The 24,542-nt window shown below is 50.1% G+C and overlaps 13 protein-coding genes across 13 annotated transcripts; 4 read left to right on the top strand and 9 right to left on the bottom strand.

The window, feature by feature from the left end:
• Positions 1-474: 474 nt before the first annotated feature.
• On the bottom strand, positions 475-783 carry BDW70DRAFT_134189 (uncharacterized protein). Its single transcript, XM_073736456.1, has one exon. The coding sequence runs from the start codon at positions 759-761 to the stop codon at positions 597-599; it is 165 nt and encodes a 54-aa protein (XP_073597147.1). The 5' UTR covers positions 762-783; the 3' UTR covers positions 475-596.
• A 185-nt stretch (positions 784-968) lies between these two features.
• On the bottom strand, positions 969-2,691 carry BDW70DRAFT_134187 (uncharacterized protein). The gene is made up of 2 exons (XM_073736455.1): positions 1,713-2,691; positions 969-1,654 (listed from the first exon to the last, which is right to left on the bottom strand). Exons 1-2 carry the CDS (start codon positions 2,150-2,152, stop codon positions 1,270-1,272), a joined length of 825 nt encoding a protein of 274 aa, XP_073597146.1. The 5' UTR covers positions 2,153-2,691; the 3' UTR covers positions 969-1,269.
• Positions 2,692-3,771: 1,080 nt separating this feature from the next.
• Positions 3,772-4,969, bottom strand: BDW70DRAFT_31036 (J domain-containing protein; the record flags this gene model as incomplete). Its single annotated transcript, XM_073743730.1, has 3 exons — positions 4,855-4,969; positions 4,269-4,787; positions 3,772-4,220 (listed from the first exon to the last, which is right to left on the bottom strand). The coding sequence occupies exons 1-3, from the start codon at positions 4,894-4,896 to the stop codon at positions 3,774-3,776; spliced, it is 1,008 nt and encodes a 335-aa protein (XP_073597145.1). The 5' UTR covers positions 4,897-4,969.
• Positions 4,970-5,155: 186 nt separating this feature from the next.
• Positions 5,156-6,540, top strand: BDW70DRAFT_31022 (DNA-directed RNA polymerase I subunit RPA43). The gene has a single exon (XM_073743729.1). The coding sequence runs from the start codon at positions 5,166-5,168 to the stop codon at positions 6,426-6,428; it is 1,263 nt and encodes a 420-aa protein (XP_073597144.1). The 5' UTR covers positions 5,156-5,165; the 3' UTR covers positions 6,429-6,540.
• A 113-nt stretch (positions 6,541-6,653) lies between these two features.
• On the bottom strand, positions 6,654-8,486 carry nfr1 (putative AIF-like mitochondrial oxidoreductase (Nfrl); the record flags this gene model as incomplete). The annotated part of the gene is made up of 3 exons (XM_073739015.1): positions 6,654-7,926; positions 7,982-8,171; positions 8,264-8,486. 3 exons carry the CDS (start codon positions 8,484-8,486, stop codon positions 6,654-6,656), a joined length of 1,686 nt encoding a protein of 561 aa, XP_073597143.1.
• Positions 8,487-9,930: 1,444 nt separating this feature from the next.
• Positions 9,931-12,979, bottom strand: BDW70DRAFT_149460 (uncharacterized protein; the record flags this gene model as incomplete). The annotated part of the gene is made up of 2 exons (XM_073739014.1): positions 9,931-10,243; positions 10,278-12,979. 2 exons carry the CDS (start codon positions 12,977-12,979, stop codon positions 9,931-9,933), a joined length of 3,015 nt encoding a protein of 1,004 aa, XP_073597142.1.
• Positions 12,980-13,810: 831 nt separating this feature from the next.
• Positions 13,811-16,280, bottom strand: BDW70DRAFT_134180 (arrestin (or S-antigen), N-terminal domain protein). The gene is made up of 5 exons (XM_073736454.1): positions 15,886-16,280; positions 15,702-15,818; positions 15,440-15,652; positions 14,788-15,357; positions 13,811-14,726 (listed from the first exon to the last, which is right to left on the bottom strand). The coding sequence occupies exons 1-5, from the start codon at positions 16,096-16,098 to the stop codon at positions 14,013-14,015; spliced, it is 1,827 nt and encodes a 608-aa protein (XP_073597141.1). The 5' UTR covers positions 16,099-16,280; the 3' UTR covers positions 13,811-14,012.
• Positions 16,281-16,480: 200 nt separating this feature from the next.
• Positions 16,481-16,896, bottom strand: BDW70DRAFT_30995 (uncharacterized protein). Its single transcript, XM_073743728.1, has 2 exons — positions 16,892-16,896; positions 16,481-16,825 (listed from the first exon to the last, which is right to left on the bottom strand). Exon 2 carries the CDS (start codon positions 16,781-16,783, stop codon positions 16,526-16,528), a length of 258 nt encoding a protein of 85 aa, XP_073597140.1. The 5' UTR covers positions 16,784-16,825; positions 16,892-16,896; the 3' UTR covers positions 16,481-16,525.
• On the bottom strand, positions 16,481-18,289 carry BDW70DRAFT_134178 (triglyceride lipase; the record flags this gene model as incomplete). Its single annotated transcript, XM_073736453.1, has 9 exons — positions 16,481-16,825; positions 16,892-16,926; positions 16,980-17,207; positions 17,255-17,384; positions 17,437-17,475; positions 17,523-17,613; positions 17,722-17,731; positions 17,788-18,028; positions 18,091-18,289. The coding sequence occupies 9 exons, from the start codon at positions 18,287-18,289 to the stop codon at positions 16,800-16,802; spliced, it is 999 nt and encodes a 332-aa protein (XP_073597139.1). The 3' UTR covers positions 16,481-16,799.
• Positions 18,290-18,532: 243 nt separating this feature from the next.
• BDW70DRAFT_134176 (uncharacterized protein) lies at positions 18,533-19,491 on the bottom strand. The gene is made up of 6 exons (XM_073736452.1): positions 19,382-19,491; positions 19,292-19,330; positions 19,200-19,233; positions 19,135-19,143; positions 18,978-19,078; positions 18,533-18,887 (listed from the first exon to the last, which is right to left on the bottom strand). Exons 1-6 carry the CDS (start codon positions 19,382-19,384, stop codon positions 18,714-18,716), a joined length of 360 nt encoding a protein of 119 aa, XP_073597138.1. The 5' UTR covers positions 19,385-19,491; the 3' UTR covers positions 18,533-18,713.
• Positions 19,492-19,648: 157 nt separating this feature from the next.
• Positions 19,649-20,404, top strand: BDW70DRAFT_134175 (protein PET117). Its single transcript, XM_073736451.1, has 3 exons — positions 19,649-19,775; positions 19,834-20,039; positions 20,091-20,404. Exons 1-2 carry the CDS (start codon positions 19,680-19,682, stop codon positions 20,008-20,010), a joined length of 273 nt encoding a protein of 90 aa, XP_073597137.1. The 5' UTR covers positions 19,649-19,679; the 3' UTR covers positions 20,011-20,039; positions 20,091-20,404.
• Positions 20,405-20,990: 586 nt separating this feature from the next.
• BDW70DRAFT_134171 (indoleamine 2,3-dioxygenase family protein) lies at positions 20,991-23,029 on the top strand. Its single transcript, XM_073736450.1, has 5 exons — positions 20,991-21,621; positions 21,684-21,997; positions 22,058-22,218; positions 22,271-22,573; positions 22,638-23,029. Exons 1-5 carry the CDS (start codon positions 21,128-21,130, stop codon positions 22,839-22,841), a joined length of 1,476 nt encoding a protein of 491 aa, XP_073597136.1. The 5' UTR covers positions 20,991-21,127; the 3' UTR covers positions 22,842-23,029.
• A 34-nt stretch (positions 23,030-23,063) lies between these two features.
• On the top strand, positions 23,064-23,962 carry BDW70DRAFT_30878 (uncharacterized protein). Its single transcript, XM_073743726.1, has one exon. The coding sequence runs from the start codon at positions 23,198-23,200 to the stop codon at positions 23,669-23,671; it is 474 nt and encodes a 157-aa protein (XP_073597135.1). The 5' UTR covers positions 23,064-23,197; the 3' UTR covers positions 23,672-23,962.
• The last annotated feature ends 580 nt before the right edge of the window (positions 23,963-24,542 follow it).

The following is a 24,542-nucleotide window of genomic DNA, read 5'->3' as shown; positions in this document are numbered from 1 at the left end:
CGTAATTGGGGGTGGGGAGGTGGAGTCAGAGGTATGCTGTCAGGATCACCTTCACGATCACCGTCGCCAATCCCGAGCAACAACCACTGTAAGAGACAAAGGTGATTATAACCGGTAAGGATGATTTTACCGAGGAGAAGCGAGATGAAGCGGAAGATCGCTCTTCAGCCCAAGAGGATCCTGAAGCAAATCTAGAATCGGTTCCTGATGAGAATAAACATCACTAATCGTGTAACGGAAAGAGAGGGAGAAAGCTCTCATAAGACAAAGTGACGACGGCCAGATACTCCAAAACAGACCGACTCTGAAGCAAAGGAGATTAAGGAGAAGGGCACAGGGCAGGACAAGGATGGTTGCTGATGGCATGACCAAACTGCGGGGGAAGAGGTCAAAAGCCTTTAACCCAGCATAGCCGGCTGAGGGCGACAACCAGGAGCGCGGAGATTATTGTCGCTACCGTTCAAACGCGTCGATCTTCTGCTACCTTTAATAAGTTTCACATCGTTCCTCTAATACAACAGCGAGAGCACTCGTTGCATACGTTTATTCCGCATTAACGTCTGAGATAAAATCTAGCCCGACTCGAAGAGCCGGTTTTATACTCCGCACCCTACGAAGTAAAGATATTGAATCTCAAAGCCTAAGCAATATACATAGACAATTACGGCCGTCGGTACAAAAAACCGGAGTTCATATTTGGAATTACACATGGATTGATTCGAGAGAAACCCTTGCTTTAGGGTTGAGTGGCAGATGACCATGTATGTCCTGTTCACAGGTTTAGATTGAAAAATAATTTATCGTATTTGCTGGGCTTTATTTTCAGGTTAGGCAGAAGCTCTGGGAATAACCTGGTTATATGAGAAAGAAATCTGGCCACAAGACTAGTTCGGGATTACCAGGCATCATTTACCAGAATATAAGTAATGGTATAGAGAAGATAGGATTTCGTAGAAGAGGAGCATATATCGTATAGCTGAATTGTTGTCCACTCGAAGAATCTCATCTAACCCTAATCCTGATAATACATAGTAAAGGACATAAAACGAAAGTCGAACAGGCATGTCAAGCAAAGTGCCATGGCTCCAGGTAACAAAAGGCAATAGCCTGAAAACAAAACAAGTAGCCCTCATGACCAACCTAATAAAAGAACCAACGCCAATAAAAAAACAAAATCCGCCCCTGGGCTCACCAAGAAATAAAACAAGGTAGTGGCAAAAGATATTTTACAATGAAGGTGATGATTAATCGATATATTTAAGAATTGGCCTATGCGGCCATAGCGATAGCAGGCGATGATGCATCGACCATGCTGGGATGAGCCGGCGTGGAATCGCCGTCGCCTGAGTTGCTTTTTTCGCTGGGGGCTCCGCTTGCACTTTGGTTGGCTCTGCTGTCACTGTCACCCATTTCGAGAACGCCCTCTTTTGTCTCTCCGTTGGGTTCCTGCGTCTGTGTGCGAGGAGCTCGCCAGGATGGAAGTTGCCATTGTACTCCTGTGAAGCTCTTAAGCTGCAAAGGTTTGCGTTCCCATCTGCGGCACGGTGTTCCACTTCGGTCGAGCGCACGAAGGCCGGCGTTAATTGCACCAGTGTTAGCCTTCGGGCCAAGTCGGTGAGTGCTTAGCCTGACATTTTCAGTAGTACCATCCTCACTAATCATAGCCATGTCAGCCTTGCTTTCATTTAAAGAGATATCAGTGGGACACATACAGCCTAGGCCTCTTCTTAGGGCCAGGTTTTCCTCTTGGCTTTTGAGAGTTGTCTGAGGTTGCGTTAAGGCCTCTTTTAGCACCAACTTTCAGGCCAGGAAGGCTCTTTCGAATCGCATCCGCATCCGCAGCAGTACCGGGCACCGGCGTAGAAGCAGCGTCAGAGGCGTTGTCCACTGAGGATGCAGGTGGTAGCTCTACCCCGGATGAGGGGGGCGAAGGGGAGACTTCTTCCTTCTTGGTAAGGAAGTCGGCGTTCGACTCGTTCTTCTTGTTGCTGGCAGCGGCACCGCTGCTCTTCCTTCTCTTGTCTTTGCTGTCCGTGATGGGTGCGAAGTCCTTCAATAGACTGGAAGACAATTTGAGGACGACAAGCAACTTCGGGTTGCCAGAGCCACTGGAGCGACCGTTGGCGCGGGAGGTCGAGGCAGTAGCCGGCATGGTTACGTCCGACGGGTTGAAGTAGAACTCTGTGGGTCGTGTCCGTAGGATTGTGTAATTTCTTTTTCTACCTTCCGATTTATTCCTCCGGTCGGGCGGTCGGAAGAGTTGTAATGAAGGTAAAAAGATGAGCGACGGGGTGCGTCCCTAGACAGCGAGGTGGTATTGTCGATTTAGATGTGGTGGTAAATTAAGGCGTAGACTGCAATCTTTTGGTGGGACTGAGCTGGGATTGGGCCTCCCTTTAGACGCGGAACGTGGCGTGGAGGTGAAATCAGGGCGAGGCGAAAGTCTGGAAAGTCTTGTCAAGGCCAACGTGAAGCAGATAAGGGTGACATAGCCCGTTTGGTGAAGTGAGAGTGCGAAGGTGATGAAGTTGGGAGGTTGTATGGAAGGGAGAGGGAGAGAGGTGAAGGAAGGAGGGGGGAGGGATGATGATGGAAGGGATGCGGATGTCAAGAGCGTCGTGTGGTTTCATTGTTGGGCGAGTTGTGTGTGTTTCTCAGTCTCGTCTAGGGAACAGCCAGACTTTCGGTGCGGTCAGTCCAGGAGAGAAGCCGGAGGAGGAATCTATGTCGGTGCTTATGGCCATGTACGAGACGCGTATCGGTAGTTCTTACGCCGCATAAACAGCATTTATTACCGTACGAACGGGGTATTGTTCATAATTTACATCTCATCATTCATCCCTGTCAGCTGTACCAAAGACGAATGGGCAAAGTTGTGTACAGTATCTAATTAGGTACTTTGTTTGATGTCAAAATTTATTTTATTGGTCTGCAATAAGGTAAATCTAGATTCCGTTCACTATTCCTCCCTTTGGGACGGTCGTTGAGTCCTTAAGTGTCCGCGTCATCCGAGCTGTATTCCGGACAAAAACGCGTTGCCGCGAATAGTCCACACAGTAATCTTGCCGTTCCTGGGCATTCGCTCCTAATATCCTATCGCCAGCTATGGATCGCCCAGTCCCAGGCCCGCCGCAACCAGGTTCGGGTCGATGTGATCAGACTGAAATCTCTCCACTAGCGTCGGCATTACTTTCTAGCTGTCTTCTCCTCGCATTGCTGCAACAAGGAGGATTGAAGCTGGTTTAATCCTTCTCGGCGGATGCTTCAAACTTGTGAGCTCCATTTTCTGGATAGATCACACTCCCACTGCCACCGTCATGTGGCTGGGCAAACTTCAGTGTGACTCCTGATGGGGGTCATCGCTCAGACTTTTCGCCTCCGAGCTCCGGAACTAATTAATGAGCTCGAATGAGGAGAACATCGGCATTCAGGCTACAGAGCAGCAGGAGTTGTCACTTGGGAAGTCGGCCAAATTGCCGATGACACACGAACTTCGCCAACCACATCGCCACGTTTGGCACAGCCCCTTCTCTATAAGGAATGGGCGCCTAAACTAGAGTGATTTGAATGAGGCTATACGAATGATCCAGTCTCTCGCTCTGGACCATACCTGAAGTCGGAATCAGTAGGCTGTTTTGCTGAGGTAGGGCTAAAGCACCGCTTCCAGTGCCCTTGTTCCTGGTCGTCGCTTTCAAAATGATACTACTTAGAAATTAAATGAGCAAGAACAAATAAATTTGCGACGATGCTCTATGGACAACAAACTGATCATCCTAGCTGGCCTTCTTTTCCTGCTCCTTGCGCTCGGCTACTTCCTTCACGGCTTGCTGCACCCCGGGGCTATTCCGTACACTGCTCAGTACTAACCCTTCCTTCATAGCTTTCCGCAATGTAGCAACGCTTTCTTTGTCCCCTTTAAAGGGCGCAAATCCCAGTTGAAGCAGCCGTGTCGCTTCAGTATCTGTTGCTCGACTGAGGTGCAGGAGCTGTCCCAGACGCTGAAGGGTCTGTTGACGAAGAAGACCGGTGGATCCGGCGTCTTTCGCCTCGGGAGGTGCGATTTGTGATATGAAGATATTTAGGCTGAGGGAGATAGTCTCGGCTATCTTTATTATCTGCCACGGAAGGAGAGCGAAAGTGGAGGTGATGGGCACCGGACCCTGGTGGCTTATCAAGGCCAGATTCAACGTAAACAACGCAGCAAATGCAAAAAAGCGCCACTAGACGTAGTCAGCAAGAGCAAACCCGCCCAACTGCAAGGAACTCACATAGCGACCCCAATCAGACCACCAAGTATAGTTCAAAAGCAGGAGCCCCAGAAATGACATCAGATAGGTCGGTACTGTCTTCATCAGTCCAGACAGGAAGTATCCATGCACTGTGTCAATGTTCCCCCATTGCAGGATCTTAGGTCCCCACATATCATACGCATACCGCTTGATCGGATTCGTGAGCGTATCCTGCGCCTGCTTTAAGTAAACAAAGAAATCGCTTGAACTGCCAGCCCCCAGCTTATCCGGGTGATGCTGCGCAGCTAGACGGCGGAATCGCGCTTTAATGGTTCTCTCGTCTGACAGCGGCGATACATCTAGGATGTCGTAGAAACTGCCTTCCGTCTGGATCTGCTGGTATACTTCGAAGAGATTGTAGAGAAGGTAGGTGGTTACGACGGCGACAAAGACGCGGCGGCGGTCGCGTGCATAGCGTGGCGAGCCCGGCTGTGGTTTTGGATCGCCAGCACGAATGGTGATGCCATAGTAGACATATAGGACTGCGTTGGTTGCATACTGTGTTCAGTCAGCATTGCGCGGCGGCCTGAAACCACTGGGGTAGGCGGGTCAACGTTCGACTCACACCAGGAAGAGTATACCAGCCGATCAAGGACAGAATGGACATAGCGAATTCACAGGATTCGCTGTTGATAAATCCAACATCCAATGCCCCAAGAGCGTATAGAACTGCACCCAGGGGTCAGCTATATATTGAAACATACTCCGCACGATACCGCGGTAATCAACTCCGTGTCAGGAGCCGACCGCCTTTCCGACCGCCTGCCCCAAATCATTCTTCAGCCGGAGAATCAAAAAAAGGAAAAGAAAAAAAGCTTCACTCGCAAGCAACCGCGCCAACCAGCGCATTCTCTATACAGCTGCCCCGCGGTAACAATGGCTGTTGACGCAATGGACTTAGACTCGACGCCCGTCTCCGCAGCCCACGCGGTTTCCGAGAAAGACCGGAAGCGCAAACACAAGCACAAAGACGAACCCTCATCTCCGTCGTCGAAGAAGCGCAAGCACGAAAAAGGTGACAAGAAAGACAAGAAAGACAAGAAAGACATGAAGAAGAAGGACAAATCCTCGTCCAAAAATAGCAGCAGCAGCAGCAGCAAGAAAAACAAGAGTAGCAGGCCGGATACCACGACAGCTGCTACGCCTGCACCCGTCCCAGAGTCTCCGTACACTCTAACTACCGCAACGCTCTACTTGCCTCTCTCGCCCATCTCAATCTCTCCTACGCACGCTCTCGCCTCGCTACTAGCTGAACACCTATCCCCGCTACTCCTTACCTACTACCCGCCTTTCCAGGGCATAATTCTCGCTTACTCCAATGCTTCGATATCAAGTGAACCACCCTCGCCCTCGTCTCCGACCTCCACAACCTCACCAAACCCGCAACCACTAACCCTAGCCACCACGGCCGGCGAATACGGCGTTATGTATGTCTATCTCACAGCGACGTTCCTTGTCTTCCGCCCGCAGCGCGGACAGACCCTCGAGGGCTGGGTCAACGTGCAATCAGAGGGCTTTCTGGGCGCCGTTGTCCTCAACCTCTTCTCAGTCGGAATCGAGCGCAAGCGCCTCCCTTCATCCTGGAAATGGATTCCTCCCGGTGAAGAGGATAAGAACGAGAGCGGAACAACGACAAACCCCAATTCAGACGAAGACGACGAGAGTACACCCTCTACACCCTTCGATCCTGAAAAAGAACACTTCAACCCCGTCCCGCTAGCTTCAGACTCCAATCCCTTTTCCTATGACCAAGGACAAGTCGCAGATGCCACAAATGGCGAGATTGGCCAATTTGAGGGCGAGAAGGGAACAACTGACCAAGACTCCCTCGAAGGCCACTTCCAATCTGTCTCTGGCCACCGCGTGCGCGGGACAATCAAGTTCCGCGTTGTCGATGTCGACGTCATCCCTGGTACAGAGCGGGACCGTGGCTTCCTAAGCATAGAAGGGACAATGCTGTCTGAGGAGGAGGAGAGCAAGGTCGTTGAGGACGAGAGAAACGGGGTTATGGCGGCTGTGCCTTCGAGCGTGCGGAAGGTTATGGTTCCGATGTCGTCGGGCGGCATTATCGTTCCGCAGAGGGAGGATGTTGAGCTTGAGGAGTCGCCGAGCAAGAAGGCGAGGAAAAGCAAAAAATAGACGATTCCTATGTTACCCTATGCTGGCACCATATGTAATTATGTTCGTTATGCTCGGCGTTATATGGATTAAAATCTGCATTCTGCGTCCATACAGATTTGTTCTTGGTACATAAAACTTTCATTTATATCAATCTGTTCCGCACACACGTTCAGTTTCAAGATCATGTTCGCATTCATCAAGTGAGACATTACTAGCTAGCTAAGGTGCAGGTCAAGTTGATAATTAGATCCTCACACCCTTCGGCACGTCAATCAACAGTACATCCACCCCGTCCTGAATCTCCTTCTTACTTGGCATGTTGTTCCTCCTCATTAATTCTGCACACTTAACCATAACAGGATCCATACCCATCGTGGCAACAGCAACAACTGTCTCGCCCTTACAGTAGTAAGCTGCAAACTTGGCATTCTCGGGCTCACCCTTGAGCACCAGGTCGTCCCATCCCATTATCGTGTTTCCGCAATAGCGCAGCTGCGCGCCGAGCGCGGACCAGAAGATTGGGATAAAGACCTTTGGTTTAGCCTTTTGCAGGGAGGTGGTGGTGTTGTGGAGCATGTGCACGATTGAGGATGCGACGCTACGGCCGGCGTTTTGAGCGACGTTCCAGTGCTCGATGCGTGTGTATGTGCCCTTTTCGGGATCTGTGCCGGGTCCGTGGTACGGGAACGTGGCGATATCGCCGATAGCGAAGACGTCGTTGTTCAGACCGGGGACGGAGAAGTGTTCGTCAACCTTGATGGAGCCGTCCTTCTCAAGGGTGATGGCTGGGTTGCCTTGGAGGAAATCGGTTGCAGGGCGAACGCCGACACCCAGGATGACGACGTCGGCGGTTAAGACGGTGCCGTCCTGCAGATGCACGGCGCCAACCTTGCGGGCTTCCTCATTGGAGGGGGTGGCCTTTGCGACGCCGGCGGAGAGCTTGAACTTCACGCCGGCCTTTTCGAGGTTGCGCTGGAAAATGCGGCCGACTTCGGTGCCCATTACTCGCTCCATGGGTGCTGATTCTTGGCCAACGATGGTGACCTCATTGTCCTTAGATAGGGCGTTGCCAACTTCCATGCCGATGAAGGAGCTTCCGATAATGACAACCTTCTTGTTCTTTTCCTCGCCGATGGCGTTGAGGATTCGCTGGACGTCTGTTACTGTGCGGAGTCTGAAGATGTTCTCGAGGAGCTGGAAGCCTTCCAGGGGGAGGGTGCGAGGGACGCCTCCAGTGGCTAGGACGAGCTTTGTGTATGGGAAGGTCTGGCCAGAGCGCGTAACGACAGTCTTCTGGCTGAAGTCGACTGCACTAACTTCGTCTGAGACAGTCTCGATGCCAACGTCCTTGTACCACTGGGGAGAGCGCCACTGGATCTTCTCAGGGTCTGGGATGAGAGCTTTGGAGAGCTTCGTGCGATCGATGATGAGACTAGGCTCGCGAGTAATAATGGTAATAGCGCCATTGTAACCGAGTTCTCGAATAGCCAGGATCACGCCGAGGGTACCAGAGCCTCTGAATGACAAAACAGGTCAGCTATCGCTCCATTCATGGGCGCGGAGAATCTTACCCTCCTATAATAACCAAGCCGCCAGGGCCGGAAGAACTGCACTTATGCTCCGAGATTCGCTGACCAGACTTGATAGCAGATTCTTCGCCGCGGATGTAGACAGCGCCGTCCTCCTCGAACAATTCAAATGTATTCAGAGCAGCGGGAGCAGGGGCATCTTCGATATCTCCACTCCTGACATTGAAGCAAGCTGTAGTGTGGAAGTCAGCATGATATATACATATACATATACATATATATATATATATATATAATTATGCGTTGGCAAGGAAATCAGCTCACCTCCATGCCACGGACAGGTAATCCTCCCCTCTGGGGAAACGACTCCATTCTTCAATGGAGCGCCGTAATGGGTGCATTTAGGACTGATGGCGTGCACTTTGTCCTCGTATTTCACGAGCAGCACCTTGCCATCCTGCACGCCCTCCACCTCAGCCTCAACCTTATCAAAGTTATTGATGCCCGTCAAGGACGAGATATCCTTGAGCTTATACTCCTGTGCCATGGTTGCTGGGGTTTGCGAGATAGCAGAGGGGCTTGTGGAAGAAAATGGCCTAGATTGGTGTATTGACCGAGAAGCTACCGACAGACAAGTCGACGACTTGGTAGCTCGAGTTGAGCTCTGGAATCTTGAAGCGATCGACGATGATGGATGGACGCAGTAGGAGCAGGAACAGAAAGAGGAATTGCAGCTATAAAGCCGACTGCGTGGGGCTAGGGATAAGTAGGAGAGGGGAGCGGTCGAGAACAGCGCTGACTGGCGAGAACAAAGCCAACGGATGAGCTTCTGACGGGAGGGAGAGAAGAGGGGCACCTGCATAGAGGGAATTTGGAGGTGCAACGGCAGTATACGTGGACTAAGGATCGATCACGACAAGGAAGAGCTCAGATGAGGAGCAGAGCATTTAATATCAACAGCTTGAAGGAGGGGAAGGGGGATTGGGCTGACCAGCAGCGCCATCTTCATTTTTGGACGTTCTTCAAGTTCTCCTTGACTAGACCTTGCTGCGTCATCTCAACACAACAGCTGGGGGAGCGTCGGTTGTGCTCAGTTATCTGGACGAATGACGACATTATGGTGGACTATCTCAGTGGGGTCATCGTGAAGCTCCGACTTCTCCGCCAATCAGCGGAAATTCAATTACCATCAAGGTCTGCAGCTCAAACGTCAATTCATAGAAACAGGATATATACATAGTGGATATACAGTACATCAAAATACGTGGTGGTATAGTAATACATAAATATCAGAATCTAGATTTGCGTCCGTCTTCATCGCGGTGGGCTGCGATGGGCTGATGCTCCCTTCGTCTAATATCCGAATGACCTGACTCGACGTAGACGATTGCATGGTCTGTCTTCGCGTAATGGGGATCTTTTTTTCTAAACCCACCCTGATCCCCGCGAAGCCGGTGCGTTTCTGCAATATGCTCGGCGTTGCCACCAGACGATACCGAAGGGCTAGATTATATCAGAGCGACGATTAACTCAGATCAGGCGAAGCGGGGGAAGACAGGTCTTATATGGCCGGTTGGACGCAATCTGAAATCATGCTAACTCCTGCACGCCCTCTACCTTTGCGGGCTCTGCGGAACCCCTTGGGCTTTTATGGAGTCCCCTGTGCTTCTGTAGGATGCACTAATCAGTTGACCGGCCTCGCCAAATTTGGTATGCGAGATTTGCCAACGCTCCTTGCAGGCTTCATCAACTTCGTAGAACGGATGGGAACCATAGGAGAGTCACGCTCTGACGTTGGCTCAGCAGGACTGCTCTTTCCACTGGCTTTCGGCGATGGGTGGAGAAACCCCTTCATTGACTTATGGGAAAACCCTATATTGCTACAGCTGCTGATTGTCTGCGGTTGAACGGTCAAGCCCGTCCTCTGGAGGTCGTCACTGTCGGTGTTGATAGGATAGGTAGAAGGAAGCTGGGATTGCGTAGCGTTCCTTTCAGTAGTGTTCTCCAGGATTTTCATCACGAATGTAACTCGTAATCACCGTGTCGGTTCCATTGGTAGTCATCGTTGAGTCGCCAAACCCTTCAAACCGAGGTGACCGAGCAAAAATGTCTTCTAGAGGCGCGGGGTCGGGCGTGCTAACTTGTTTGCCACTAGGATGTGATACTTCTCGCTGACTAGATGTATGTACAAGCTGATCTTCGTGTCCGTCTATTGCAGCTGGCGCGTCGATCGCAAATTGGCTAGGCTCTTGTGCTGGTGACACTTCGTCTGCAGGAAAGCTTGGACGGGTAAGCTCCAGATGACTGAGGATACGTACCAAGGGAGGCTAATTCTCACATGTTGGCGGTATCTTTCTCTCCACCATCTGTGGAAGGGGCTGCGCGGAGCACCTTGGGCCCAATAAGATCGTCAAACGGCACTTCGCGAAACCCATCGTCCACTCCCTCGTCATCGTCCATGCCAGGCATCTCAAACCCGCTGTAATTGAAGGGTCCCTCGTCTGCATCCCTGGGTTGTCTTCTGTACGGCTTGGCGAGTTGAATATTAAGAATATTGTCGTCGAAGACTTCGCTAACCACTGCGACACGATAGTCTGACACTGTGGGTTGCCAATTTGTAGCCTTTGAGACATCTAGCTGCTTGAAAGCGACCACGATACCCGGTTTCAGGTCGTTTATAACAAGGTCAGGTAGACTACTTGGATCATCTGGGAGATCCGGGAGGTCATCCTCAGGCTCAGCAGCCGCCCTGGTTGTCGTCTCTTCCATTCCCTCTTTGTTCTCAGACTCAATTTCTGGTTGCTCAGAATCATCGTAGTTAAGCTGCTGATCCTCGCCGTCATAATAGTCTTCGTTACCATAAGCTTCCTCATCGTAGACCTGGAGATGCTGTCTCCTCTTTCTCTTCTTGTTGCGGCCTCTCCGTCGCCTTATCTCATCCCCAGCTTCGTTGTCCCAACGTTGTTCGAATGGGAACGGCGGAGCACTTAGCTCAATGTCGTCGTAGACACATTCCGTAGCTCCAAGTACGAGTTTCTCGCGCCAGTCCGCATGCGGCTCGCCTTCATGGGCCTCGGCAAAGGCTTGCTCCTCCTGTTGAGGCTCGGTTGGGTGAGGCATGCTTTCTCGAACCTTGCCCATCAATTTCTTCCGCGTGGCCTCCTCTTCCTCCTTAGAGCGAGGGTTTCTTACACCAAGGGAGCCGAAAAGAAGCCGGCGAGTGCTGGCTACATCCAGAGAACGGCGTTTCGAAAGTTCAGCGTTAGCTGGGGTTGTGTCATTGGCAGTCTCATAGTGCTCCTCCTGATCTTCGGGCAGCTCAGTCGTGTCAGGGCTAATCGAGTTCGGGGTTAGATTCTCCTTTTCAGATACAAACGAGACGTCAACGCCGCCAGACTCTAAGTCACGGAGCAGCTTACGACGTTTCGCCTCAAACTCTTCCTGTTCCTGCGCTTTTCGGCCTTTTTGACCAGAGTTTGTGAAAGAAAAGTTGGAGTCTCTGTTCTTCGAGTCCCATTCTCGGAGAGCATCGAAATTTGCATTCTCTTCGAGGAAACCCATTTGCTTAAGTTTAGTAAGTCGCCGCCGCATTTTAGCTCGTCGATTACACTTTCTTGTCCTCTCTGAACCTGTCCCAGGGGGTTTGACTTCGTGGGCCGGCTTTAAGACAGGTTTCGATTTGCCAACATCTTCAGGTTCAGATTCTGACTCAGATGCCGAGCTTTCGGACGAAGAATCACTCTCTGAATCAAGAGACGAATCAGACGTAGTCGCGGACGTAGATTCAGATCCAGACTCGGATTCGGACTCAGCGTCATCGGATGATGAGTCTTCCTCACTCGACCCAGAAGCACTGGAGCCACTCACGGAGCTATCGCTTTCGCTATCGCTCGAGACGGAGTCGTCTGGTTCTTCCGAAGTTGACCCAGCCCTTGGAACCAAGCTCTGGGACTTCGCTGTCGCCAACCCCTGTTTTGATTTGTCGAAACTGACGCGCTTCGACTCTCTTCGCGAGACGTCTCCTTCAGCGAGTCTGCCGGATGATCTACGTGAAAGCGAGCTTTTTCTGGGCGCTGTTTGAAGATTGCTCGGTCTCGAACGCAAAGAATAGCTGCGATGAGCCTTCGCATCAGATATCCTCGATTCGGGTAACAACCCTGAAAGCTCCATATCTCTCTTGAGATCCTGTATTTCTTCACTGAGATCTCCGACTTCAGGACCAGAGGCATCATCATCGTCCTCGCTCTCTATGCCCTTACTCGTTTTATCCATATTATGCCGGATGACAGTCCCGTCACCATCTTCGTTCGGCTCGTGATAATCTTCGTAGTCATCTTGATAGGCGTCCTCATACTCGTCCATATCCCTGTCCGTCTTTCCAGCTTCGCTCTCCGGCTTAAGCAGAGAAAGCTCTTTCCCAGTACTGGCATGCTGAGGAACCGAGGGGGCCCAGTCCGAGTCTTCCTCATCATAAGCACTGCCATTTCCCCAGAGTGCAAGAGCAGTGCGTCTTTTCTTTCTCGGCGGTATCGCTATAGCAGGCCTTGACGACGTCGATCTTTTCAAGAATGGCTTCCCAAAAGGAACCCCGTCAATAAGATGCCTTCCGTCAGCCGATATCTGGTGCCGGCCGGATATCTGCCTTGCCTTGAGGTCGGAGATCTGTAGGGCACGTATTAGGACTTCATCGCCATCCCTAAGGATCCCTTCTATTTCCATGAAATGCAAACATTCCGAGCCCCCAACTTCAACCACGTAGTCTTCCAAGCCCCACTGTCCGCTTGATTCATCCTCAAACAGCCGCGGCTCTGTCTCCAGCGGAATGACTTCGTTCACGTCCTCCAGCAGCTGTGCGATGGTGTATCCCCCGTTGCCGTATAACGCATTGGGCATACGCGACGACGTCACGGCGGAAGAGGAGGCAGGTAATATGGATGAGGAATTGGGATGATCGTGTCCGAAGAGCGATGGCGGTGAAGTCGTCCAGAGAATGCGCGTCACAGGCAAACCGTGCCGCTGAATGGTAAGGTGGAGCCGCATGCTTGGAATGTCAAGGTTTCGTGGTTCCCAATCCAGGAAAGAAGATACCGGTTAAAAAGGCAGCTGCAGTCAAAGACGCAACACTACCCACGGTATGGCGCGTGCAGATTGAGATTCTAGTATTAGTGTCAATCGCGGCAATGTTGCAGGATGATTGAGTCAAACTGAAGAGCACCAAGAACTCCAAAAATGGATTAAAGGAAACCCTAAGGGCTTGAGATTGTAATCATGGTGGTGGGAATGTGGTTGAGCACGAGAGTTGAGGAGTAGAAGCTTGGAGAGCGCAGCTCTCACTTGTTGCTCATCTCCTCACCGCTCGCGCTGTTTTGATCGGCGCGCCTGACGAGTGCACCCCCACTCTGCAACTGTACTTTTCTGAACTTCTTTGTCTTCCGTTAAGGATGTTATTACTTTTTCTTCTTTGTTGCTGAGGTAACTCATAATGAAGCATGGTTGATACAGAATGATGACACGGTCAGCGCATTTGGTGGACTGGTATTCTTCCTACGAAACAACCTACATATCCCGACCAGATGGGAAATTGACATACAATAAGCAAAATACAAATAAAGGAAGCCGCACCCTCCGCCATCTTTCCAGCTCAATGATAGAGCCAGGGAAGGGCAGAGGTGATGCCATTCCACTGCAACCATGTTCACGACACCTGCAGGCAGCATGCCAGTAGCACCCTGAAAGTTGTGAAAGCACCAACAGGAGGTATTCTAGGCACCAACTAAAAATTAGGACGGAATGGAACGGTATTAGCGTGTGTGGTGTCCAGGTAATGGTAAGAGTTATAACTCATTTGAAAGGCATCCGACGTACATACTCCGTAAAGATAGTATTATATGCTATCTCTGACGGGCTAAGAATAAAACTGATAGGTTTCGCAAAACACGTAGGATAATTAATAATGCTAGAAATCCCAGACTCCTGTCATATGCATTTTGATGAATTCGACTCCCTCAAAGAATGATCTGTTGCCCCCTGCGGAGCGGAACAGATGGTTTCTTTTTAAGGCCAGTACAGCGGCTCAGGGCTTCGCCTGCGTATTAGCTTGCGTGTTAGCTCGGCTCGGACTTGGTACTGGTTTCCTGCTGGGTACTCCAAGGTTCATTCGTCGCGATGGTCTTTGTAAATCCTGTCCCTGGGCCGGTTGTGGGTTTTCAGCTACCAGCCGGTACTGAGGAGGGCTGTCTTCCACCGGAAGTGGCGCCTTGTGAATCTTGAGTACACTCTGCTGCCGGGCAACGGGGGACCCCAGAGGTGACCCTGACCTAGACTCTGGAGGGGATGAAGGGAGCATATCGAATGATTCGGAAGACGAGTTCGCTCCTGGATTGCCATAAATTCCGCCGGACGTCCTAGGGGCTCCTCCAACTGGCGACTTTGCATCAGCTCCGGGTTCAACGGTCGATCTGAAAGAAGAACAAGAAGAAGCATCTGGTGGGTAATACTCGCGACGAGGGCCTTCCAAAGGACTCAGGGTTTCAGCCATCGCATCCTCGTAACTTGGAGGAGCTTCCTCCTGGAATTCATCTGTGTTGATGGGCGCCAGAGCCGCAGTTGGCCTTGGGGGTATTGGTGGTCGTTCCATATCCTCTGTCCGCGGCGAGCTTGGTGTGGGAATGGGACGCTTAGGCTTATCTTGCGTATTTGTCGCCATCGCCTCTAGCAATGCTGCTGGGGGGGTGACTCCAGAATATACTCGAACAGGCACCCTCAGAGGGAGAATGATCAGTTGTGACTGTCGAAAAGTCAGCCGTATACTCCTATGGGGCGAACAGACATTGATTAGGGTCACGTACTTTCAAGTTCCCTACCGTGCCGTGAGCCAGTCCAACCCGTACCTCAAGCTCGTAGCTCCTCGAGATGTTGCACGTTTGAAAGGATGGAGCAACTGAAGGGGGTAAGGGCAAGCGGTTCCATAGGCTAGAGTCGACACTCCACTCAGTGCCTGCTGAATCACCACCTCTCCCGAGAGACATCGCCATATTACTACGACTCATGATCACCCAAGAGCCTGTCTCTGTTCGTTTGAGATCTTGCGCCTGAATATACGTATAAGATAACAACTCGATCTGTAGCATCTGCAAGAAGATAGTCTCAAATGATTCAGACAACTTTTTGACCAGAATACGCATTGGGATAGGCTCATTGCAGGTGAGAATCGAAGGATTCGGTAGGCGTAGTTCAGCCGAAACGCGGAGAGATGTCGCTGCAAGATCCCTTAAAGATGCTTTTGAGCTCCTGTGAAACAGGCTTTTAGGCGATGGTGTCGGGCCGCTAGCGAACTGGTGTTGCCGTCTTGCATACGCTTCTTCCCTGGGATTACCCGTCCTTGGCGGCTCGATGGGAAGAAAAGTCAGGTTAGTGATCTATAAAGCTAAAGGTTAGCTCGTCGGTAGAGCATAGTCAAAGTTAGGGCTGGAGAGAAGACCCCAACGTTGCTCCACTTACTGCTCGAAGGTTCTCTTTGTAGAACTGAGGACGAACGACGGTAGCTTTCACATAATACTTGATTTCGGCCATGCCCGGAAAACCAGACAGGGATGGAGGAAGAGTTCGTTTCACATGACGATTCGCCTGTTTGGCCATTTCAACCTTGAGCCCAGAGATATTGAGATTGGTGAGCATGCTGTTGTGCAGGTTGCACGAATTATTGAATGGAAACTGTAAGTTATCAGTCTTTGTATCAAGGTCAAGTACATAACCTACTCACCTTGAATTGGAAGGGATACTCATATCTACCTGGGGCGAATGTCCAGGCAGTAGTAGGAGACGATTGAGTACTGACCAGCGCTGGGTCAGGAAAGAGGTCTGTTACCTTATACAGAAGCTGTCGAAGAGATTAGTATATTACTCGCATAAAGAAGAGCATAAAATATAGTAGAAAATAGACATACCTTGTGGACTTCAAGCTCTGTGCGTTTCTTGTCTGAGTGCTCATTATGCGGGTACTTGGGCCCAGCAAGTCGCGTGCGACTCTCTGCCTCTAATTTGACCTGGATACCGGCCACCGAAGTCTCAGATTGCAAAGTGAGGATAACCTTTCCAGTAAGGTAGTCGAGGTTGGTGAGATGTTTGTGCGGCCGGTCTAGGTGGATGACAACCGACATGGCGTTGTTCGGAGTACTGGCGGAAGCGGAGGATGGTCCAGCCTCAGAGCGATTTCATTCACGCCACAAGCTCAACACGGGCAGACTATCTCTCAGAAATCCTGAGCAGTCTGCTACAAACTTCCTGTGGGGTAAAAAGATGCGGAAAGAGAGAAACTGTTGGCAAATCGGGACGAACTACAGAAAATATACGGAAGAAGGAATGACGTTAAGGCTGAAAGGCCGGCCGTGGGGCGAAGGACCTAAGAAGATCTCGGCGGGTTCGGTTGTCGGGGACGATGCTAGCAACAATGGTCTTTGGGAAGGGATAATTCTGGTTCGCAACTATGTCTCCCTATCGTGTAGTCATTATCTTGTTATACAATTGGCAAAATATATCCTATTTGGCTGCCTTCTAGTGACTCCAATAATCGACCTGCAATTGAAGCTAAGCCACTCCGGGTGTGCCCATGGCCATGATCCAGATGCACCGCCACCCTTGATGACCCCTGTTTGTCCAGTCAACTTGTCTGGAAACTGCTTGTTGACGAATTGTCACAACTGTGAGACAACCTAGGAAGGGCGAATCAGAAGAGGGATGCATGTCGCTGGGCTGGCCCGCCTCCTCGCGGACATGCGCATAGCCGAGATACACTCCATAGGGCTTTTCTAGGCACCAAAATTTCATGGTCCAATGTTTACACATACATATCCGAGCCCCTTTATAGACCCTCCTTGGCAAGCATATCTGGGAAACAAGTTCAGTTTGCCTTGCTCGTGCAAATGCATATGACGCAAACAACTTGACACGTACCAGCAATGTCCAAGTAAAACGCGACGGCATTGAAGCTAGAAGGTCCAAAATTAGCCACGAGTTATGACCAGTAGTCAGCAGCACTTACTTTGGTCTCTGGCCAGTGATCTCGCCGGCAAGCCACTTGAGTCGATTACTCCAATTGATGAGGTCCAAGTGACTGACTCCCATAAGGGTCCCCTTGTAACCTCCCCACTTGCTGCTTGCTACGCTGACTAGCCCGTCATTGTACCCTTCAAGTTGTTGAAGAAGACGGTGGGATAAGCGGAAGACCGACCAAAGTCTTGGTTCCATGACTGCGCCATAGGAATAATATCTGCGACATCAGCCTTATGAAAGCTGATCCCCGAACGAAAGACGTACCGAACATCTTCAATATTTGGGGTCTGGGGGTTGAAAGTCTTCTCCATATACTCGCACGTGAGCTGAGAGAATGCCCCTGACTCGATCCTGATCTTCTCGAGGAGGTAATAGAGCTGGGCCAACCGATCATCTGGAAACAAAACCTGTCAGCACGAGACAACGCAGGTTCGTTACGAGCGCACCGCCTATCTGCTGAAGAAGATAATCCGCTACTGCGGAGCCTGTAAGCAATTAGCAGCATTTCTTGAGGGCGCAGATATCTACACACCCCTATGTGGAGTAGCAATAGTCGTCAATGACAAGATCTTGAACTCCTTGGGCTTCAAATGCGTGATCATATATCGAGCATCAAGCCCGCTTTATTCCCATCAATATGTGGTACGAGAATGTGATACAGTTTGTGATTATCTCACCCCTGCAGACGCTGGTCAGTGACTCGCCAAATTAATGGCATCAAAACAGCTTACCATACTATGTCTGTGCTCTGTTAGATGACAGTCCAGTGATTAGAAGAATAAAATAGATAGACGTACGCTACTATATTTACTTCTCTCCCCCGTGCAGCTGACGCAATAGTCTCGGCCAGTACTTTAGCTCGCATCTCGATTGAGGCCGACGGAGGCACACTTGCGGCAATAACCTCGACACCTTTCAGGGAGAATGCTTCCTTAATGCCCCGCCAGTAGTGAATCCCAGGGAGCAAAGGCCCAGCAAGTCGTAGCTCAGAAAACCCAAGCAAACCGTGTGCGAGGATTATGGGATGTTTCGGAGTATCTGTCGAATGGTTATTTGAGAGCTCCAATACAGTTTTTATGAACGCAATTTTAAAGACTGACCATAATGCTTTCGGACAAGCGCGTACTCATCTCTAATGACTTTGCCGAAATCTTCAAGACGGGGATCAGGGGAGGCGTGTCTACTCCGTGATGAGAACTGTCGTATAGTGCGGCCTAGGAAACTATATCGAAAAGAAGGACAACAGCTGATAGAGCAAAACCTCTGCAGTGCGGAGGCACCGCCGAGGGAAGCTATCATTATTTTATGATAACTTTCGAGCAATATTCAAACAGCGTCCGCAATGTTAAGCCGATCTAGACACGATAATGCGCAGTGACGCAATTTGTGCCTGAGGCCGTAACTACACGTATATATGCCAAGCCGGTGGACGTGGTCGATATCAAAAACATGCATCTGGTATCATTTAAATAGTTATGATGCTGGAAAGCACAAAGACAGAAGCTATGAGTGCGTACTTGAACGCAACGGAATTCCAAGCTAGCAGCGACTGCCTGTCAGAAAGTTCCATGTCTTCGAGGTCGGAGCCTCTGACAGGAGTACAGATATAGATATGCATTGAACTCGAACTCGGTACTGTAAATGATTTATAGGCTCTAAAGCAGAAAGAAGAAATGAACAATGCTCATAATCGCCGACGGGTTTCCACTTCACACTGTATTTTCTATGCCTTGGTGACGATCTTCGCGGAGGGTTCGGGCTTCACATCAACCAGCGCGTGAATGAGTTTCTCGACAACCTTCGGACCCTTCTCCTTTCCGTCCTTCTTGATTTCTTCCAGCTTGACCTCGGCTTCCTTGTTGGCATCCTCTTCCGCCTTCTTGAAACCGCTCGAGTGCTATTCCATCAATCTAAATTAGCATATCCGACTCGTATGGCGACAGTACTATTTCCGTCATGATAGATAGCGGAAACAAGACAGGCTCACCTCTGCTTCGAACTTTCTGAATTCTTCCTCTTTCTGTTTCCTGTACTCCTCGATTTCCTTCTGCGCTTCCGCCTTTGCGTCCCTTATCCTCTTGGTGCGGTCTGTAAAATAATCTTAACAAACGGTGTAGGTGTTGGGAAAGGTTATGGGGCCGTACATTCTCTGGCTATACAGTGCAACACGTCAGCATATATCGGAGCTAGTAAATGGATGGTAGCGCACCTTGCTGAACAATCTTCTGAGCCTCTCTCTCAGCCTAGACAGAACGAATCAATATAACGGATTGGTGAGCGCTAGATCTCAACAGAGCTTACATCGAGGAGGGTCTGAATGCCTGCGGAGTTCTGAGCGGACTATAAGGGAGTTAGCATCTTTCAAACTTAGGACTCGATCGTAAGCCCAACCATAACGACGGAGAGAATTCCTCAAGTTTCAAGCTTATAAAGCAGCAGGCGTACAATGAGCAGCTTGACAAGAATGATCCTAAGCTCTAAACTTTTAGGGGTGAAGCTCGTGATGCGGCGTCAAGCTGGATCTCCGCAATGCGGATGACCCTCCAGGGCGGTCACGGATACTGCCGCAGATCACCGCCATCCCAAGCCTCGATCCACTTGGAATACTTTGTTTCAGCTGCGGTTTTCCCCAATTCTTAATAACTCCTTCATTTCCTCCATAGATCTTGTGCTATATAGCTCTTGCATAATGTCGCGAGCTTCGAAGTTAACCTTTGCCGGAACGAGCTTGGTCACTGCGGGAATTGTGTGGTTTGTCCACTGGTCGCAAGAACAGGAAAAAGCGGTTCGTTGAGCTCTGGCCTGATCTAGTGAGATATTAAAGCTAATCTGTGCTTGGATAGTCCATGCACAAAGGAGTCGAGCGAGACATGGAAAAACAACGCATCCAGCTGGAAAGAAAGGCGGAGTTTGAGATGCAGAAAAAGCTGGAGGAGGAATATCTGAAGCTGCAGAGAGTCTCTCCGAGTACAGATGGGCCGCCGGGTGAAGGACAGGCAAAACTGAGTCCTGGGTCATGACAAATGCCCGTTCATCAAGAAGGATATCGGTGAGCTTAGCTCTTTCGCAGGTTATGACCAGCAACTGATTGAACAGCTAGCGATATTCCTGTAATATAGACACGACATGTACATTTTTACGACTTAGACTCCATACTCCAGTTCAATACTTCTCAATTTAAGCCGACCGAGGATGCCCATTGGCCTTCCATTGGCAGTCAGCGATCCGCAGCACCATGGTGTTCAAGGCAAGAATTTCATATAGTATTGTCACAGACGATGAACTAGGCTGTCATACCTTGTTTACTCTTAGTTCTCAACACAAGTACTTGAGGAACGTCTGTACATTCTGTCGCTGGGTCTCAACTAGATGGCTCTTCCAAGTCGATCGGACGCTCGACGTGGTGCAGCAATGTTCTTGGCAATTGGATAGCTCTATGCTGTGGCTATTCTGGATCGCACCAAATAACAGGCCGTCGGATTTGAGCTTGTCCGAGTCACACGCCAAACCGCGTACCGAGTGTTGATAACTTGGCGAAGGCCGGCTATCACCGGAGGCCGGGAATATTCCGGCCTCTACTCCAATAACGACTCGCGTGGCAATCCTGATGGAGAAAGGGGGCTTTGTTGACTCCGACACAACACCTTCTACTCGCTTCTAAATGGGTCTCAAGTCACAGTTTACGGTGCTAATTGACTGCGACTGCCTCTTTCCACCAGAGGATGTGAGAAAAAAGAGACCTCGCCTCGCGACGTCATATCACGTGATCACAAACAGCCCTACCAGCGCCAAGCTTTTATATAGATGGCAGTGACGACCGGGGGAGATTGAGAGGTGTAGGTGGCTGTTAGGTTGGCTTATATGGCCTTTGTGTATCTGGAAACACGCCCTGAGGCAATTTGCAGCCGCTTATCTTGCGTGCCTGCGTGTTATTTTCTCTTTCGTAATGGCCCCTCAGAGGCCGGAATTGATACCGGCCTCAGGTGGTTATAAGTACCAGCTGCTTTCCTGCCGAGATTTGTCTTCCTCAACCTTCCCAAGCTGAGAAGAAGCAACACTCAGTCTCTACCTTGGGTTGTCTCCTATTTCTCAAAGCAACCGTTGCGTGCCTTTGTCTTTATATCACGCTCTTTCAGCATGTCTCCTGCTACAGTCATCTCGAGCTCCCCAACCACCCTGGAGTCCTTCCCTCATATTCACGATGACCCTTCTACTATTCCCCATTCTTTGGATCCTTTCACTATTACAACTTCTACTGGCTTCCTACCTTACCTTACATCCCCAACTACTCTTCCTGATGCCTTCAAGCCTTTGATGTCTCTGCTTGATCGTCTCCCTGTAGTCAAGCATGACGGGAGCCCAGGGCTACTGGCCACATATGAGCTGGGTCCAGCTGTCGAGCAGGAGCTCCCGGACTTGACTGATGAGGTTGATAAACTGGTTACTGCCGATGGCAAACTTGACCTCTACACTATTATGGCTGTCTTCCGGGACTACTCGTTCCTTGCCTCCTCTTACCTCCTTGAGCCATGCTGGAAAAACTGGCGTACGAATCCTGAAAATGGCTACGGCCTCGGCCGCGATGTCTTGCCCAAGGCTGTGGCCAGGCCTCTGTATCGCTGCGGACAGGTGTAAGTTCTCGCTCATTCGACTTCATACTTACAAAGCACGATGACATATACTGACTGCTTAGCCTGGACATTCCTCCGTTCATGTCCTATGCGGCATCTTATGCCCTGTTCAACTACACCCTTGATGATCCGTCCAAGGGCTTGGTCTATTCCAACCTTCGCCTAGTCCGCGCATTCGAACGTGGCCTTGACCCTCGCAGCTCAGAGGCTGGCTTCATACTTACTCACATCGACATGGTGAAAGACACACCTGGCCTCATCAGTGGTGCTCTTCATGTTATCGACACCCTTGAACAAGGCGGCTCTCGGTCTGATGTTAATGATGGGTTCCGTGAGATCTTATCCTCGATGGAAAAGATTGAGGCTGGCATGGAAGGTATGTGGTAGCTTTCCTCTTCGTTATGGATGAATATGGAGCTCACAGCCTGGCGTCCAGACATGTGGGCCAACTCCAAGCCCTCCGATTACCTTTCTTTTCGCGTCTTTATTTTCGGCATAACCTCACAGTCCATGTTCCCTAACGGCGTTATATACGACGGAGTTGAGGACAACAAGCCCCTTTACTTCCGTGGCGAGAGTGGTGCCAATGATAGCATAGTGCGTTTTCAATATCGTGACAAGATAGGAAATAGATTGCTAACAGATACAGATTCCGCTCCTAGACCACCTCCTGCAAATCCCCATGCCTAAGACCCCACTCACGGAGATCCTTCATGAGTTTCGCGCCTATCGGCCCCTTCCACACAGAACATTTCTCGCCCATATCCGCAACAAGGCAGAAGAGCTAGGTATTCGTGACTTCGCAGTCCAGGATACCGAGACCGCCATACTGTTTCTGCGGACACTTAATCACGTGCGTAGCTTCCGGTGGAGGCACTGGCTGTTTGCAAGAGAATATATCATTCGTAGGACGCCGCACCCTACTGCTACTGGAGGAAGTCCGATCGTTACTGTAAGTCTCGAGTCTAAAAATCCTCATTACGAACTTCCTTGTTACTAACTACCATTATAAATAGTGGCTTCCGAATCAGCTGTCTGCGGTCATGGATCTGATGCTTTCCATCTACGAGAGTGTGCTCGCACCCTTGAAAGCTCAGGGTACACAAGGGTATAATGGTTCTTGTCAAAAACTTGTCGAGCCTATGATGGAGTTGGTAAGGGACCAAAAGGAAAAGTTGACGAAGGAGGTTGAGAAATGGTGCAAAGAGAGGGGTGTTTGATCGAAGTGTCAATGGTACTTTCATGCTTTATGGTCTATTCATTTTTGAAGTATGGCCGCTACTTGGTAATATCTTGGTAATAGAGTAAGACCCTTAACGGTTTATAGGACATTTCAGAAGAGAGCTGAAGCGTTCAATTGGAAAGAGAAGACGTAGTATAGGACATTATATAACAAATTTTGCAGCAATGAGTCTCGTTGAAATCACGTACGTAGTATACTTAAAACGAGAGATCTACCCTGAGTCTATGGAGATTTTAAGAATGGCTATCATTCATTTAAACGTACAATGCCAACGACGCTCAAGCACAACTATGAACATCGTCAGTACCAGCCTTAGCAGATTAGAAATATGTAATGGACCACATTGAACCCGAAAATAGAGCCCTGATTCCAAAGGCCCGAGAGCGAGCGAAAGAAAGGACGAAAGATGTTGACCGGCAACACCCGTCGAATCGAAACATAACTAACATCACACCGAAGAGCGAGAGGGATATCGAGGCCCGAAATCAAATGGTGAATAAGCTGAGTGGAGACCTGGAAGTTGCGATTGGTTTGCGTGAACGTATTCAATTTACGAAGTTCACTTTGTCCTCGACCAACCTAGTAGAGGGGTGGTGGCTATCTCGAACTCCCAGACGACCCACTCCCTCTTCGCGAGTGCCGGGGGCAAGCGTATCCCACGAGCACAGTCTTTTCCTGCGTCTTGTGGCCGCGCTGGCCGTATGCGGTACAAGGGTCGATAGCGTGCTGGTGGTAGAGGCAGCCGCAGACAGAGTAGCGTTCGATGAGTTGATAGCACATTCTTGTTTGTTTGAGGCGTTGCAGTGATAACGATGACGGTGGAGATGGAAGTGGTGTTGGTAGTAGGCTTGACTGTTCGTAGCAGCGAAGAAGAAACAAGTCAATGCGGCTGTCGAAGGTAGAGTAAAGGCGAGTAGAGCAAATGGAAGTGGTGCAAAGCAGAAGCAGAAGCAAAAGTAGAAGTAGAATAATGCAGGTAATTCACAAGCTCGTGGTAAGTTGGATATGCTTGATCACGGAGGACACATCGACTCTTATACTTATTTAAAGAGATCACTCAGGTCAACTCATTTTGTCACCATCCTCTTAGGCGCACCATTTCCAGCCCTGATGTCAAGAGACACCTACCTACTCAGACAGTGACCCCGATCCGATACTCCGCTCAGAACGCAATGCCGGAGAAGAGTACAAGGGAGGAAAAGAAGAGGAAAGGTAGAAAAGAATAGAAGAAAAAAAAAGGAAAGAAAATAAGGCCAGTGGACGCCTATTCAAGTGGCTTTCTGTATCTGCGAGTGCCCTCGTATGGGAGTGCAGGAGCAGAGGTATCAAGCACCTATGACTCTGAGTGACAAGGACAGTTCCCAGCTCTGAACATGAAATAACCGATAGATGGAGTCCATGACAGCTGCCGATGCAGCTGCAGCTGGAGCCGCAACAGCTAAACTGGACGGACGAATTGAGCAAAGGACCAGTTCAACGGCTGGAACGCATCTCTGCATGAATCCATTCCCCATCCAATCCATAGGGCAGAGCCAAGCCACGAGTCAAAGCAGGGATGTGGGAACGGCCTTGCCGAAGTTAGGCCTACTGTGCATGGCAGGAAGCATGGCGGGAAACTACCTGAGCATCCCTGCTAGGCATCCTAACCTTCCAAGGCATCGGGAAGACTAGGAAGGCC

Source organism: Aspergillus foveolatus, assembly GCF_047715535.1.
Source record: "Aspergillus foveolatus strain CBS 279.81 unplaced genomic scaffold BDW70scaffold_17, whole genome shotgun sequence".
Taxonomy (NCBI): Eukaryota; Fungi; Ascomycota; class Eurotiomycetes; order Eurotiales; family Aspergillaceae; genus Aspergillus; species Aspergillus foveolatus.
This window is presented reverse-complemented; position numbering and strand designations above follow the sequence as displayed.